This window comes from Acipenser ruthenus, chromosome 2, assembly GCF_902713425.1.
Source record: "Acipenser ruthenus chromosome 2, fAciRut3.2 maternal haplotype, whole genome shotgun sequence".
NCBI classification, from domain to species: domain Eukaryota; kingdom Metazoa; phylum Chordata; class Actinopteri; order Acipenseriformes; family Acipenseridae; genus Acipenser; species Acipenser ruthenus.
This window is the reverse complement of record NC_081190.1, coordinates 61920144-61934679: the sequence shown is the minus strand read 5'-3', so window position 1 is coordinate 61934679 and position 14536 is coordinate 61920144. Positions and strand designations below refer to the sequence as shown.

The window sequence follows — 14536 nt, the reverse complement described above, 5'->3', positions numbered from 1 at the left end:
AAAGCTATTGCTGAAGTGCAAATGTTTTAATCATTTTATGCCAAAAATGTGTTATCTGAAGTTTGTAGTCATGTTGCTTTCTGATCTTGCTCATTATGAAACATTTTTTATTCATCATACTGAAGTGTCAGCATCCTGCAGGTGTAAGGTAGCGCTAGTTCGAAGTCTGGAAAGCATGGGTGGTTTGAGACCATTCTTAAAAATAGCAGTGACTCCAGAGCTTGAAAGAAAAGCAATCTGCTTGTTTTAATTTACCTTTGTGACTCGCACATGAATTCTGTAAGGCAGGAAGAGTAGCATCATTTTATATTGCTACTTGTTAGCATGAATTTGTTAAATGAAAGATAGTTATCTCCAATGGACATAGTGATGCACAGTAGTGGAGGCACCCTAATGTACGTGTGTCGCACTTAAGAGCTTTACATGCAGCTGCAGACCCACTTATCCGATTTTGATCAAACTTGGTTAGGATGTTATTTAGCACAAATTAGCATAGTATCTGTAACTAGGGATATATAGAGAAGCCTGTCTGCCTGTATGTTGCACTTACATTTTAACATATGGTGGATGTAGATTTTGGTTATCCACTTTTTCTTAATACTCATATCTCAAATTTAACAAAAGTTGGCCAGTTGTATCTCATTTTCAGAAGGCAATAGAAAACAGCTTTAAAGCTCTGTCTGTCTGTCACTGTTTAAGAGTGTTTACAATTAAAGTCCTTGCAATATGCTCTTCGGTATTATTGCAATAAAGTACAGATACTGCTGCATTGTGGACATTAACATTTTACTGCAATACTACTGCATACATACAGAATTATGCATACTTACTGTGTATTTTAAAATAAATATAACCTTCAGGGACTAGCTATGTAGAAATATGACCTCCTGTTTTAAACCTTGGCTGGCTTATGCATTTAGTTTAAAAAAATAAATACAAAAAAGATGTACAGTGAACGTTATCTGATTTGATTGAATTCCATTGTTTTCTGGCTGACCCCAATAGGCTGCCTTGAATTCAGCTGGCTTCTGTCATGACTGACCTATTTCTTGAAAAAACATTGAGAATAACCTCTTTTATTTAAAAAAAATAAATAAAAAAATGCAGAAATATGTACAATTTCTAATCCAGCAATCCTTTATTTTCAAGCAGCCTAGTGGTTTGGAGGTACCCCTAATCCCTTCTAAGAACACCATGGAGTTGAATCTAGTAATTCAATCTATCCCTGCCAACAATCACAGATTTGGCCATTCCCCAATTAGGTAATTGAGTGCTAATTGGGGAGTGGCTCCATGTTTAAAAAGAGCCAGGAATCCTTTGTTTTTTGGAGGAGTGTGTGCTGTGTGCTGTGTGCTGTGTGCTGTGTGCTGTGTGCTGTGTGCTGTGTGCTGTGTGCTGTGTGCTGTGTGCTGTGTGCTGTGTGCACCGGAATGCCGAGCCTACTGGCAGTCTTTTGTTAAACCTTTTATTTTGGCCCTTGTTCTCCGTTTATTTGGACTGCAGCTTCTGTTTCTAGTTCCTGCCAGTAACATCTTGGGCCACAGCGCTATCCTGTCACAATTCTACTTAGAGATACATGTATAAAAACATATACATGTATTTAAACATATTCTGTGACCTGAGGGACCTTACAATACTTCCTGAAATTTTTGTTGAAAAATATTGATTTCATGTAGAAAGCGTGAATCTCAGGGACATCAAATTGTATAACAGTGCACATCAGTCTAATAATACAAAAAAATTGCGTATGGTTTATTTTACATTTTCTTTTGGGGGGGTTCAATGTTCAGGTTACTTGTTTTGACAATAGTGATGACTTTTTACATGTTTAAATGAGGCTGTTAGTTTAGACTTGACCACACCAAACGTTCAAGGACACCTAGTTTTCAACAGCATTTTGCTGTCATTAGGTTTATGATTAGCAGAACCAATGAAAACGTTATGCTAATGGGGTATTCGTTAACTTTTGTCTCAGTTAGTTTTAAATATTCCTTCATGTACGAGCTTAACGACACATGTCAGTTGTCCCTTATGAATAGCAATGGTCGTTAAATAAGTGGCTGTGGTCGAAATCTGATCATGTACTCCTGTTTTCCTTTTAAGACAGCCGTTAACCCTTTATGAATAGACCCTTAATTGTGTCCATACAGGAATCCATGTTTAGAGTTCTATGTGTGTGTTTGTGTTTTTGATATATTATCAAAAAATAATGCTATGACTGTTTGTAAGATGAGTCTGGCCTTTTAATTATAAAGTATAAAATTACAGCTAAACTGATTTCTGTGGTGACATTTTTAAATATCTTTTATATATATATATATATATATATATATATATATATATATATATATATATATATACACACACACACACACAAGTAGACATTTGCTAGAGGTTTTATGTAAGTGTTGTTTAAGACAAGCAAAATGGGTCTGATGCGGCCTAAATGATTCGTATTGGTATGCACTTTACATATGCTTCTAAATAGAACAATTACTATATAACAATTATGTGAAACAATTATATATATATAATTCTATTTTGACAGGATAAAACTCCTTGAGGAGATGCATTCAGATAAAACTCCTTGAGGGGATGCATTCAGAATTTACACTTAAGTCCCAAATGCATTATTGCCGATTGATTTACATATTACCAAAAGGTATAGCTTAGTTGCTATCCAACGGCATCAGAGCTCACTGTAAAGTGTGCCGTCCATTATGTTGCACTAACTGTATTTACTGTACCATAGAGAGATAATCAGTGCTTTCTCCAAACCTGCTGCACTGCTTTATTAAAATGAATTCAAACCACAGACACATAACACCACCAAGAATATGATGTTATGAGTCTGATAAATACAGAGTGCTCAAAATCGAACAAACCGCACAGATCATTAGCTAACAGCTTTCACGTAAAAAAGTTCAGTTAACCAGAATTAAGAAACGCAATCTGATAATAGGCACTAATCGAAATGCTATGGTCCTTTTGAATTTTTTTTTTTTTTTACTGTGTAATAGGCAATGTGCAGTACTGGTAATTGAAATGCAGATCTTTCTGATGTTAATAAAATGCACTAAAGCACCAATATAATGTAACCGAATCTCAAAGGATGGTGATTCCTATGGCTAGCCGACTATCAGTAATATGGTTTGATGTAAAATAATTGCCCTGCTTTTTCTGTTGAATTTCAATGTAGTCTTGTTTTTCTTTGTTATAGTGACCAACCTTTAATACCATAGCCCCAGGTTTATGTAGCATTGATTCCCTGTCAACATCCGGTGTGTGTGGATTGCTGGAATCAAATACTTGATAGTAACCCTTACAGTAAAGCTTGCAAGCTGGATAGTACCCCTGCATACAGCTACATCAGGTGCTGGAGGCTGAATAATGCCTGGCCTACAGTATTGCTGCCTCTTACAAAGAAACCATTGTTCTATTTCCCGAGTTCTGCCTTGCTTAAGAAATCTGCCACTCACAGAGCTGCTACCGGTTATGTTGGAAAATGTAAAAAGGTATCAAATTAATACATCCTTTGTAAAATACTGTCGCTATACCAGATGGACAGCAACGAACTGCTGGCCAATTAATAGGTGAAATTGGTAATCTAATGATTACATAGCCTTCTTAACATTTACTGCCAAATTAATTTTGTCAAGCATGATTAAAGTGGAATAGCAAAAAACGCTTTCTACAGTATAATTATTTCATTAGAATGTATCTATTTTTTGTATTCAGATTGTGACCCAACCGGTTACCCTACCCGCTTTTAAAATTTTCTTCTGCTACACTGTTCAAAGAGATTGGCTATGGTCCGCTTGTTATTAGCCACACTGTCATTTCTGAAGCGAAGTAATCCAGTTTACAATTTCAAACCACGTCTGGGTTCAGGCATTTTTTTAAGCTACCTCAAACAAGTTGGACGATTCTCAGTATTACAGAAGGGGGAAAAAAAGAGCTCCCAAACAAATAGATTTAAAAGTATGTTAGTGTTCGAAGTGAAAATAAGAGTAAAAAATAACACCTTTGCTGTGTACCAAATAAAAATATAAACACTCCCAAAATTTTATTTGAACAGATGTTTTATCATTTTGAAATAATGACCCGATTTACAGTTTGGAGTAAAAAACTTTGAAACCTGTTGTCCAAACACACACACACACCATTTTTATTTGGTCTAATGTACGTTTTTTAAATGAGTTTTTCAACCTATGGTCAAAATACACAATACTGATATTATTAGATTGTTTGATGTATTTAAGACAGTTGTTCTCATGGGACAGTTTTAATACATATATTCCCATGCGATTGTGACCTCCTAACACGCAGTTGATAAGAGAGGGTTATCAGATCATGCTGCAAGCGAGACAAATATGAGAAAACAATACACACAGGAGAGTTCCTGGAATTGTTTTTAATTTTTTTCAGTTTAACCTGCCCCTGTCATAACTCGTTTAGAATGCTGAGGTCTGCGTGAGCCTCAAATGGAAATGTTTTTTGAATTGGAAAAACTAGCAAGGTTCTACATGCCATTTCAAAATGAACTTTCTTGTACAAATTAGATTTAGAAATATGACACATAATCTATTTGAGGTTAGCATCTAAAATTTAGAGTTTGAAACGGGGGCATTAACAGTAGCACACTGGAAACAAAAAATGCAGGTATAGCCACTTTTGTGAAAGTCTCTTTAGTAGTGGGGTGATTGGGGAGGATTTTCAAAGGGGAAGTGTTTTATGAGCACTTTCACGTTGCAACACTGCTGTTTGTAACCATATGGAACACATAAAGCATTTTAAATACCCAACAGATGATGTTCTGTGAAGAAATTAGGATGCAGATGAAAGTGTTTATACAACAGATTGTTTCATGTGACAAAGAAAGGATGTACCGATGATTAACTAAGGTTAATAAAAAAACACAAGTTCAATCATCAGTTTGACTGTTTCAATTAAAGGTACTTCGAAAGCATCATAACATTTTCTGTGAGGGTTTTCTTAAACCCATTGTGTACTTGTGTTTCCAAACGTGGTAATGTGAAAACCTGCTTGTCATTTCAGTTGATCTGTAATACATATAACCAAGCACAGAGTCATTATCAACTTGCATGCTTCCTTGCATTCATCGCATTCCAACTGTAAAAAATTAAATATTGGGTAATAGTAATTCATATTAAATTATGAATGCACCTAAAATAATTCATATTGAAATCATAACCGTATTTTTCTTTGTAAACATCTATAAATTAAGTGCTCATTCATGATGAATACATTTTAGTGTACAATGAAACAGAACAATCTGGCTTTTTTTTTTACCCATCAATGAACAAAAAGCATGGTATGCAGCAACACTTTTTAATCTTAGGCCCAACTATAATGAAGGCATTTTAGTTTAACTGGAGGGACATGTTCAAAATAGTTGGACAGGATATATTGCCTGTCATGCAAATAGTTAACTTTGTTTGTATATGAAGGTTTGAAAAACAAGTTTATGCAGTTGTGTGAAAACTGTGTGACAGAGAACAAATCTAATAATTCATTGTTAAATTCAATGCGATTTTAAAATGTAATGTACTTGTGAAGCGTACAATTTTCAACTGTTATTTTCCACAATCAAATCAGAAAACATATGTAGCACTTTAAAAACAGCTTAACTATATGCCGTAATTTGTTCAAGTAAAAAAAAAAAAAAAACGTCCCGTATGCCAGAAGATGACAGCCTGCAATTGTGTTTTTTGAAAATATGCAAAGCTGTGGGGATGGAGTTGTAGAGCCTAATGGATTTTTTTTTTTGGGGGGGAGCATAGACTTGGATTAGCTATCGATGTCTGGGGGGTTCCACTTTGTCCCACAGCTGCGGGTGAGGTGTGTCATTTCCTTATAATCTGGAATGAGCTTGGGTTTCACGTCATGCAGGGGACTATGGCAGTAAATTACAATGCAGTAGAAAATTTATTAGTGGTTGGTCAAATGTGAACAACTATCTCAAGTTTCAAGTTAAATGAAACTTGACCTGAGAACTTCTCCTAAGGGATTGGTTCTTGGTGAAGAGTGCCACAGTGGACTAAAGAAACAGTGGTCACGATCATGCAAGAGGAGGCCTCATTTTATTGATCTTTGCTGTGTCTCTGTTTCTGACACACAGAGATTTATCTCTGTAAACTATAAATCCATCATTCCTGATGAAAGAAACCGTCTTCAAGCAACACTCTTTTAACCTACATATGCTATACTCTAAAAGCTTAAAACAAACTAATCTATCATTTGAAGCATTAATTAAAATATGCAAGGCATTAAAGGTGTTTAGTTTTCAGATTATTTATACAGCATGAGATTTTCTTAGAAGAATTGATAGTGAAACCCATATCCAGGAACCAATATTTTTTTCTCAAGTGTTAATTCTGTGGCTACTCACAACATAGAAATACAGTAGGAATTGCCAAAGGAAAAACCTAAACAAGAAATACAATTCCCTCGTAAAAATATACAAAGCTGAATCGTAAGGTAATTTGTTTTGTTGGTTTTATTATATGAATCTGTTCCTTATCACTTCACTGTCATCCAGTGTTTATTAATGTGTATAGACAACAAGGTTTAAGTGAGCTTTGGAGCTGTATCTGTAGCTACTCGCTAGCTTATTCCTTGTCACCTTTGGAAATGTCAGCTTTCTTACAGCCTTTAAATTATTGAATGCTTTGCTTGATGCCATTGTTACTTTAAGTTGCCTATTGACGGCTAAGACGGCCTTTCAGCCACAATTTCACACTGTTCTCCCAAGTAGCCAAACAATGATTCACTAATAGCAGATTATGTTTGTATGCTACAGATTATCAAGTTGAAACATGTCTTATTGTGCGTGTGTGTGTGTGTGTGTGTGTGTGTGTGTGTGTGTGTGTGTGTGTGGATAGATGGATGAATGGATGGATGTATGTATGGATGGATTTAATGCATTAGAAGAGAAAATATTCCATCAAGGGGTTATGTCGAGTGGTTTATGAAATGGCCCAGATCCCCGAGATGAAATATTTTCTCAATGTACTGCAGCCCAATGTACTATATTTTTTATATTATATTAATTTAAAAAAATTGATAAACTATGTTGTTGTTCAACATATCTATCAATACTACTGGAACTTTCGGATTCATAGTCACTGCTGTCTCTTTTTGTAATGCAAAAATGACAATAACAAGTGTTGAATTCAAAATAGTGTGATATTTAATTAACTTATAATAACTCTACTACTTAGGATTTCATTGTTTTATTTACAATACAATTCAATATTGAGCTTGTAAGAAGCACTCTAGATTGGCATTTAATCAGAGTCACTGTGTCAAAGATCACTTGTGGTCTGCAGTGCTTCATCTGTGGTACTTGATTGTAGATTTAGACCATAACTGCCTGGTTGAAAATACAATTGGGACTGAAGATATTTTGTTTGTTGTGTGTAGGAGTGTACAAATGAGTCTGCCAGCCAGTTAGTGGGGCTGTGCTGGGGGTTTGTTTGCTCGCAGATGCTGTTGTCTCTGAGGTTGCCAGTACTTGAACAGACCGTATTGTGCCAAGTTCATACCCACTGCCTTCATTTTTCGTTACGCAGAAAATGTAATTTGCCAGGTGTCTCAAGCTCAGACACGTGTATTTCTTCTGGGTTTCTATGCTCTCCAACCTCTGTTAGTTACAACTTTAACATGGCCAAGTAAAATAATATTTTCTTGGTTGTGTTTACGTTTTCTTGTTCACCTAATAAGTTTTTCGAGCATCGGTTTTTGCTCAAGCTACTCTTGACCATGCCAAAAACGACTTTTCAGCATCACAAATATGCACAAATATGACTTTTTATAGCATGGGCCATAGTGTACAAATAGCTACTATCCATGTACCACACAGCGGCATGTACACCTCAATAATAATAACCGCGGCGACTATTCTTCTCAGGAACTAAATCGGAAAGAAAACAACATAACATCCTGTTGGGTTTCTGTCGGTGATAACTCTGTGATCCATTATTAATAAAAACAGAAGATTTATCTACAGTTATTGCGTAGATATAGTGTCTTACCAAAAAGATCAAATGAGTAGTCTTTATTTAAAAATAAATTGGGCTCCCGAGTGGCGCATCCAGTAAAGGCACTCCGTGTGGAGTGCAGGATGTGCACTATAGTCGGGACGTTGCGAGTTCGAGTCCAGGCTATTCCTTTGCCGACCGAGGACGGGAGCTTCCAGGGGGCAGCGCTCAATTGGCCGCACGCCGCCCGGGGGGAGGGAGGGCTAGGTCGGCCAGGGTGTCCTCGGCTCACCGCGCACCAACGACCCCTGTAGTCTGACCGGGCGCCTGCGGGCTTGCTTGCCTGTAAGCTGCCTGAGAGCTGCTTGTCCTCAGACGCTGTAGCTCTTGGGTGGCTGCATGGTGAGTCCGCAGTGTGGAAAAAAAATTGGTCGGCTGACGGCACATGCTTCGGAGGCCAGTGTGTGTTCGTCTTCGCCCTCCCGAGTCAGCGCAGGGGTGGTAGCGGTGAGCTGAGCCTAAAAATAATTGGCCATTCCAAATTGGGAGAAAATAATAAAAATAATTGGCAACGACTACATTTTTGAAAAAAAATAAAATAAAAAATAAACAAATAACTAGTGTTGTGAGCGGTGTACCCCAGAAAAGACTGAAAACCGTAAACATTTTTTTAATTTTAATGAAGTAGATTAACAAAGAAAAAGCATACGCACTCCGAAATGCGTAGGTGCAAAGTACAAATTTTAAATCGGTATGAGAAAAACATTACTCACACGCTATATTTCCTTGGCAGAGTTTGCAAATTCTATTTTATCCTGCTTTAGTAAAGAAATTCCACACAGTGCTGCTTTGCTGGATGCCATGTTTTAAAAAAACGACGACAGCGGAATATGGCCAATATATGTCGCAAAGAATCCCACAGCATGAAGCGCATTTAACATTAATAACTATTCAAGCTCTGACCTATTATTATTATTATTATTATTATTATTATTATTATTATTATTATTATTATTATTATTATTATTATTATTTCAATGTTTCCAGTCCTTAAAAAGGCTACACAAGTCTACTGATCTGAAGGGACTAAATGTATGTGTACTATATAGTATTTAAATATGTATCATGCACTTAAAACATTAATATATGTAATTTTTTTGTTTTTCAATCATTATCCGAAAAAGACGGTTACCCGGTTCCAGATTTTTTACCCGTGTATATATAAATACAAGCACACACATATGGTAGTTTGGTAGTTCTTGCATTTTATTGAATTGATAGAAGGGTTTTAATTCTGTATTATTATTTGTGTTTGTGCATTTGTCAATTGTTTTTGTGCATCGAGATAAGACTGTGCAAGCCACGACCTGAGATTTAAATTTTTTAAAAGAAAGAAATGTAGCTGTTACAACTTGAAAGCCTTACAATCCTGTGCACGGAGAAAAAAAAATGCTGTTGAGCCTTTGCTGAGGACAAAGTGTGTATCAAACAATGGGAATATCATTCAGGGAGCCTGGTGTCAGAGTGGAAACGTCAGCAGCTGGTATGAAAGTGCCCTTGTTTTCTCCTCGTTCTGTTCTTACTACATAACAGAACAGAAGAGAAGAGACACATGATGTAAATTATTCACAACACTGAAAGCTTACTATTGTTATTGGTGATGGCAGCAGCACAGTATTGAAGCAAGGAATAAATGTGTTCTAATGCCCGACTCAGTAAAACATCAAAGAGCCCAGATCACAAAAACTATTTACAAACAAAATAAAAAAAACACAGACGGAGGGGACAGTATCTTACTTTAAGACGTAAAAGGGAATGTTTCCTTTTGTTACCTTTATTTATAGAAAGCTGGGTCAAAGGGATCTCTGTTAATATTTAGCACAGATTTTCTGAAATGTAATTATGGAACAAAGAAGCTCAGTAAGGAAGATGTGCTGTTTCAGCAGGTAATCCTCCAAAGGAAAAGCTTGTAACAAAGCACATCATTTAAATATACAAAGAATATGGGTCATAGCGATGCAATATGGGGTATGTTTAAAAGAGTTGTTTTTCATTTACTGTTTTTACTGTTAAATACATAACTGGATCATTCATCATACTTCAGGTTAACCAGGCAAGAATTATAATGAATTCATGAGTAATTAAAGTAGTGATTTTGTAATGTTCCAGAATAATATGTTGAACAATGAAGAAGCGCTTTTCTCCTTGTTACAGTATTATTAATTTGTAATTAGTGCTGGGGATGATAGTTGAGTAGACACATTTTAATACTGCATAATGGCACTTGGAGAGTCATACCCCTAATGTGGGTAAAAGTAATTCTCAGCAAAAAAAAAAAAAATACTGTCAGTATCTTGTGGTTAATGAAAACTGCCAGGTGCTCCTGTTTTGCCCGGGCTATTAGTAACTGATGAAGCGAATAAGTTTAAAATGTATTTGGCTCACTGGTAGCACAGGTTGTATTGCTATCTACAGTCTGAGGTCACATTGAGTGTACTTAGCACGAGGGCACATTCTGTAGAGCACAGTTCATGAGCTCAAAGGCAGGCACTCATTATTAGGCAGAGTCGCAGTCCATGATGACCCACTATAACCAGGTATTAAGATTCATCAGCCTGAGTAATGGTAGGCCATGACTACAGATCATCCTGAGCACCTCTTCACCAAGTGTCATTTTTCCAGCTCACTTCACTTTTGATTTATCTGAATCTAGTGGCTACTGGGGTCAAACTTTCATCACATTTTGCACATTATGTTTTTCAGTCTTCTGTGTTTGCTTTTAATATGTTTTATGTGTGATTGGTTGTCGGAATTGTTGAATTCGCTGGAGAGAATCAAAAAAAGTATTTTGCTCGGTTTGTTTATTGCTTGTTTTAGATTTGTTTTTCTCTTGGATGTACCGAGCAGTACAAATTACAAATAAAATATCCAACATCAGCAGCATCTGGTATTGTGCTTCTGATTTCAATTTATGTATATGCAAAAAAAAAAAAAAAAGCTGTCACTAGTGCATGTTTCTTTTCTGGTGTGTTTCATCCCAAACCTGCATTATTTTATGGTTATACTGTACTTTGAGTTCTTACCTGATATTAACATAAAAAGATTTGTGTTTTGTGTAAATGTTTAGACAGCAATCCTAAATTTCCCATATGCTTTACTCACAACTCCAGTGACAATGTCCTCTCATTCCTTGGTCCTTATCAACTGCTGTGAATGTTTACAAGATAATAAATGAAGAGAATAGGTAGTCTTACCCTCTCCAATGATGTGTGTTAAGTGTTTCTTTTTGGGATATAAATCTGCTGTACCATTGAAAAGAAATGGTAGTTTCATTATAACAAAAATTAAAGACATTTAGCAGGAAAGTAGGAGCGCTAAAGTTTCTATGTTTGCTAATTTAAAACGACTATTTTCTTTTCTTTTCCATAAAATATATGCAAATTGCACTTATCGAAGTACAGAACATGATACATTTGGCCCAAGGAATGTAATTTCCAGAGGAGTTCAAAGCGTTCAGCCCACAAAGGGATGATTTCTTAACATTAGTTAGACCAGTCAGTGGGAGAAAAATGTTTAGAGGCCAAAATTGGAGATGAGCTGTACAGATAGTACCAAAACAATTATTAATCATTCTTTCCTTTTTAGCTTAAACGCCCAAACTTTTCATAAATTCTACTGGCTTGGCAATGTCATTTGTCTCTGATCAGTGAAACAGACTCATTGGAAAGGAAATGTATGCAGGAAAACATTTGTTTTCTCATTAGCCTGATTGAAAAATCAGATTTGTTTATCAAAGTATTTGCAGTGCAGTGATGCATCCTAGTCTGTTCCAGAGTGTAGAACGGATTTCAACCAGAAAACTTTTTATCAAAAGATTCAGATTCATTACATGATATGGAGCGAGAGCAAAATATGTTGCATTAACACTGACTGGAAAGCAAAAAGAGCAACCAAAAATGGCTTTTGGGTGCAGTAGTAAGTAAAACCAATAATTTCATAATATGATGTGATTTCTTTTTTCTGCTCTGTTATTTTATTCAATGCATTTACTTGTAATTCTGTTTATTGTATCTATTCAAGCTATGAGCTGTGATGTATCACAGTGAGGGCTAGTAATCAATTAAGATTCCCCTTTTCACGTTCACCATCCAAATCAGGAGTTCATGCATGCAAATGTTTGCACATAAGACTCCACGGGGATTTGTGAATCCTTGAAGATTAAGTGCTCAGATTAGTCTTATCTGACCGCTGTCTGCTTTCTGTTTGACCAGGTAGACCTAAGCTGAATGCAGGGTGGAGTTTCCAGTGAGCTAGACTGTTGTGGACACAGAATGCCTCAAGTATGGATGTGAAAGAACGCAGGCCTTACTGCTCGCTGACAAAGAGCAGGCGAGACAAAGAACGCCGTTACACTGACTCTGTGGATAGTGAGGGGTGTCGAGTGCCTACCCAAAAATCTTACAGCTCCAGCGAGACCCTCAAAGCTTTGGATCATGACTCTTCAAGACTGCTGTACGGAAACCGAGTGAAAGAAATGGTTCACAGGGAGGCAGATGAGTATACCCAGCAAGGTGAGCGGAAGCAGAAGTTTGTTTTGTTTTTGGACTGTGAGGTTGCAATCCACATTGTTAATTGTGTACTGGGCTATGTTATTAAATGTATTTTTTCACTGTGGCTTTAGTCTCATTTTAAACTCAACAGTTTTAGTTGCTTAATACACAAACTGTTATATTAACAGAAGTATTATTTAAAACAGTGCAATGACCAAACTGAAGCATTACTGAAGTATTTAGACTGATTTATTGAGATCAAGTTTAACCTAGTGGTATGAGAACCACATCAGAGATTTTTTTATTTTTTCTTAAATCCAACAGTTTTACTGTTAGACACAAGTAGCCTAAAAAAGTAAATTTGCAACACAATTTATGTCTCAAAAGAAAAGAAAAACACCAATTACAATTACAATTGAATAAGAAACTGCAATACTACTTCCAATCCAGTAAATTAAACCTGGTTTGGTCATTTTTTTTTTGTTATGTTATTCTTTCTTGAAAAAATCATGATACTAACGGATGTGCACATAATAGATCAAATAGTCAGATGATTGTTTTAGAAAATAGGGAATACAAGCAAATAATTTTGAAGTAGCTTAAAAATTGTTAATAAATCTTGTTAATTTTGAACCAACTATCTCTATTTAATAAGTAAATAATAGATAATGTGGTAATGGTGTAATTATCAGCTTTATATTAAAACATATTTGTTATGTAGTCAAACCTAATAGTGCTGTGATTAAAATGTCAGGACATGATTTGTTACATGCATATTTTATATATAGGAAGAACATTGCATATAGTTAATTACAGGGTTATTAATTGTTATACACAACCATTAATAATAAATAGTTGATTTAAAAGAAAATGCTGAATTACTTAACGTAATTATCTTATCATGACAAATTGTATTGCATGTTAATCAGTGTTTATTTAAAATGTAATTAAACAGCCATCACTATCTTATTGTACGGTAATTGCATGCCATCTGAAGCAAGTCATTTCTTATTTTTTCTTAGGAAACTTAAAAAAAAAAATGACTTAATCAGTAACAAAAATAACGTGAATCGTTTTAACCTTGAGAATTCATATAATAAAACAAATACTGGCAAAAGCACAATTCAGTGAACATGATTTTATCATAAGAGGCACAAATTTATTTTCCTGTAAGTGTTCTATGCTGTTATTGCTCAATACTACGACTGTGACTACTACAACTAATAATAATGCGTTTTCTGCTGTATTCTTCAGGTAACTCTTGGCCAGTTGTAGCTATTTCAATGTGTGTACCAAAACTAGCACTATAGAAGAACAATTCCTGTACTGTTGGTATTTTACATTTCTGTATACCACTTAACATTTTGGAACTTTTTAGCCAATCTAAATATTTGTCTTTCCAGCTCTTGGAATATGGAATCTGTTAATCACATTGACAGCATGCTGGAAAACTAAGATTTTTTCCTTGTTAAGAAACATAATAAAAAAGAAAAACAATATTATGCAGTATAAGGTTACATGAAAAGGATACAATAACAAATCAAAACATAGTGTAGTATGGAGACTCATTTTATAAGAAAACAATTGATATGCATTCTTCAGTACAGAAAACAAAATAATGACATGTACCATTATTGTAATTGGATTATATATTAAAATATCCACATGAGAAAGATGCCACATTGTTTGCTGTGTGCACAATTATACCTAGAATTAATGATGGGTGGTTTTAAATTAAAATGTGATTATGAATTTATAATTTTATTGCCAAGCAAAACACAGGAAATGGCTATATTCTTCAAAAGAATGTAAAATATGGTTGTTTAGTCCAGGGGGTAAATGAAATCAAACACTAAGGCTGATGTGCATTCTGAGTAGCTGTGAAAATGATACAGCTTTTCAGGTTACAGTTTCTCTTACGCAGCATCAAATCAAACAATTCTTTAAATTTAAGATGCTGCAAAATGGGATATATATAAGACA

General features: G+C 35.4%; 1 protein-coding gene across 16 annotated transcripts in view; it reads left to right on the top strand.

Moving 5' to 3' along the window:
• The window catches only part of LOC117409088 (teneurin-3), a 428090-nt gene that overhangs the window by 186562 nt on the left and 226992 nt on the right, over positions 1-14536 (top strand). For all 16 annotated transcript variants that reach the window (XM_034014709.3, XM_034014714.3, XM_034014715.3 and 13 more), the window contains one exon: positions 12275-12574. In XM_034014709.3, the coding sequence (XP_033870600.3) occupies positions 12346-12574 (229 nt within the window). In that variant the 5' untranslated portion in view covers positions 12275-12345. The remainder of the gene's footprint in view (positions 1-12274; positions 12575-14536) is intronic.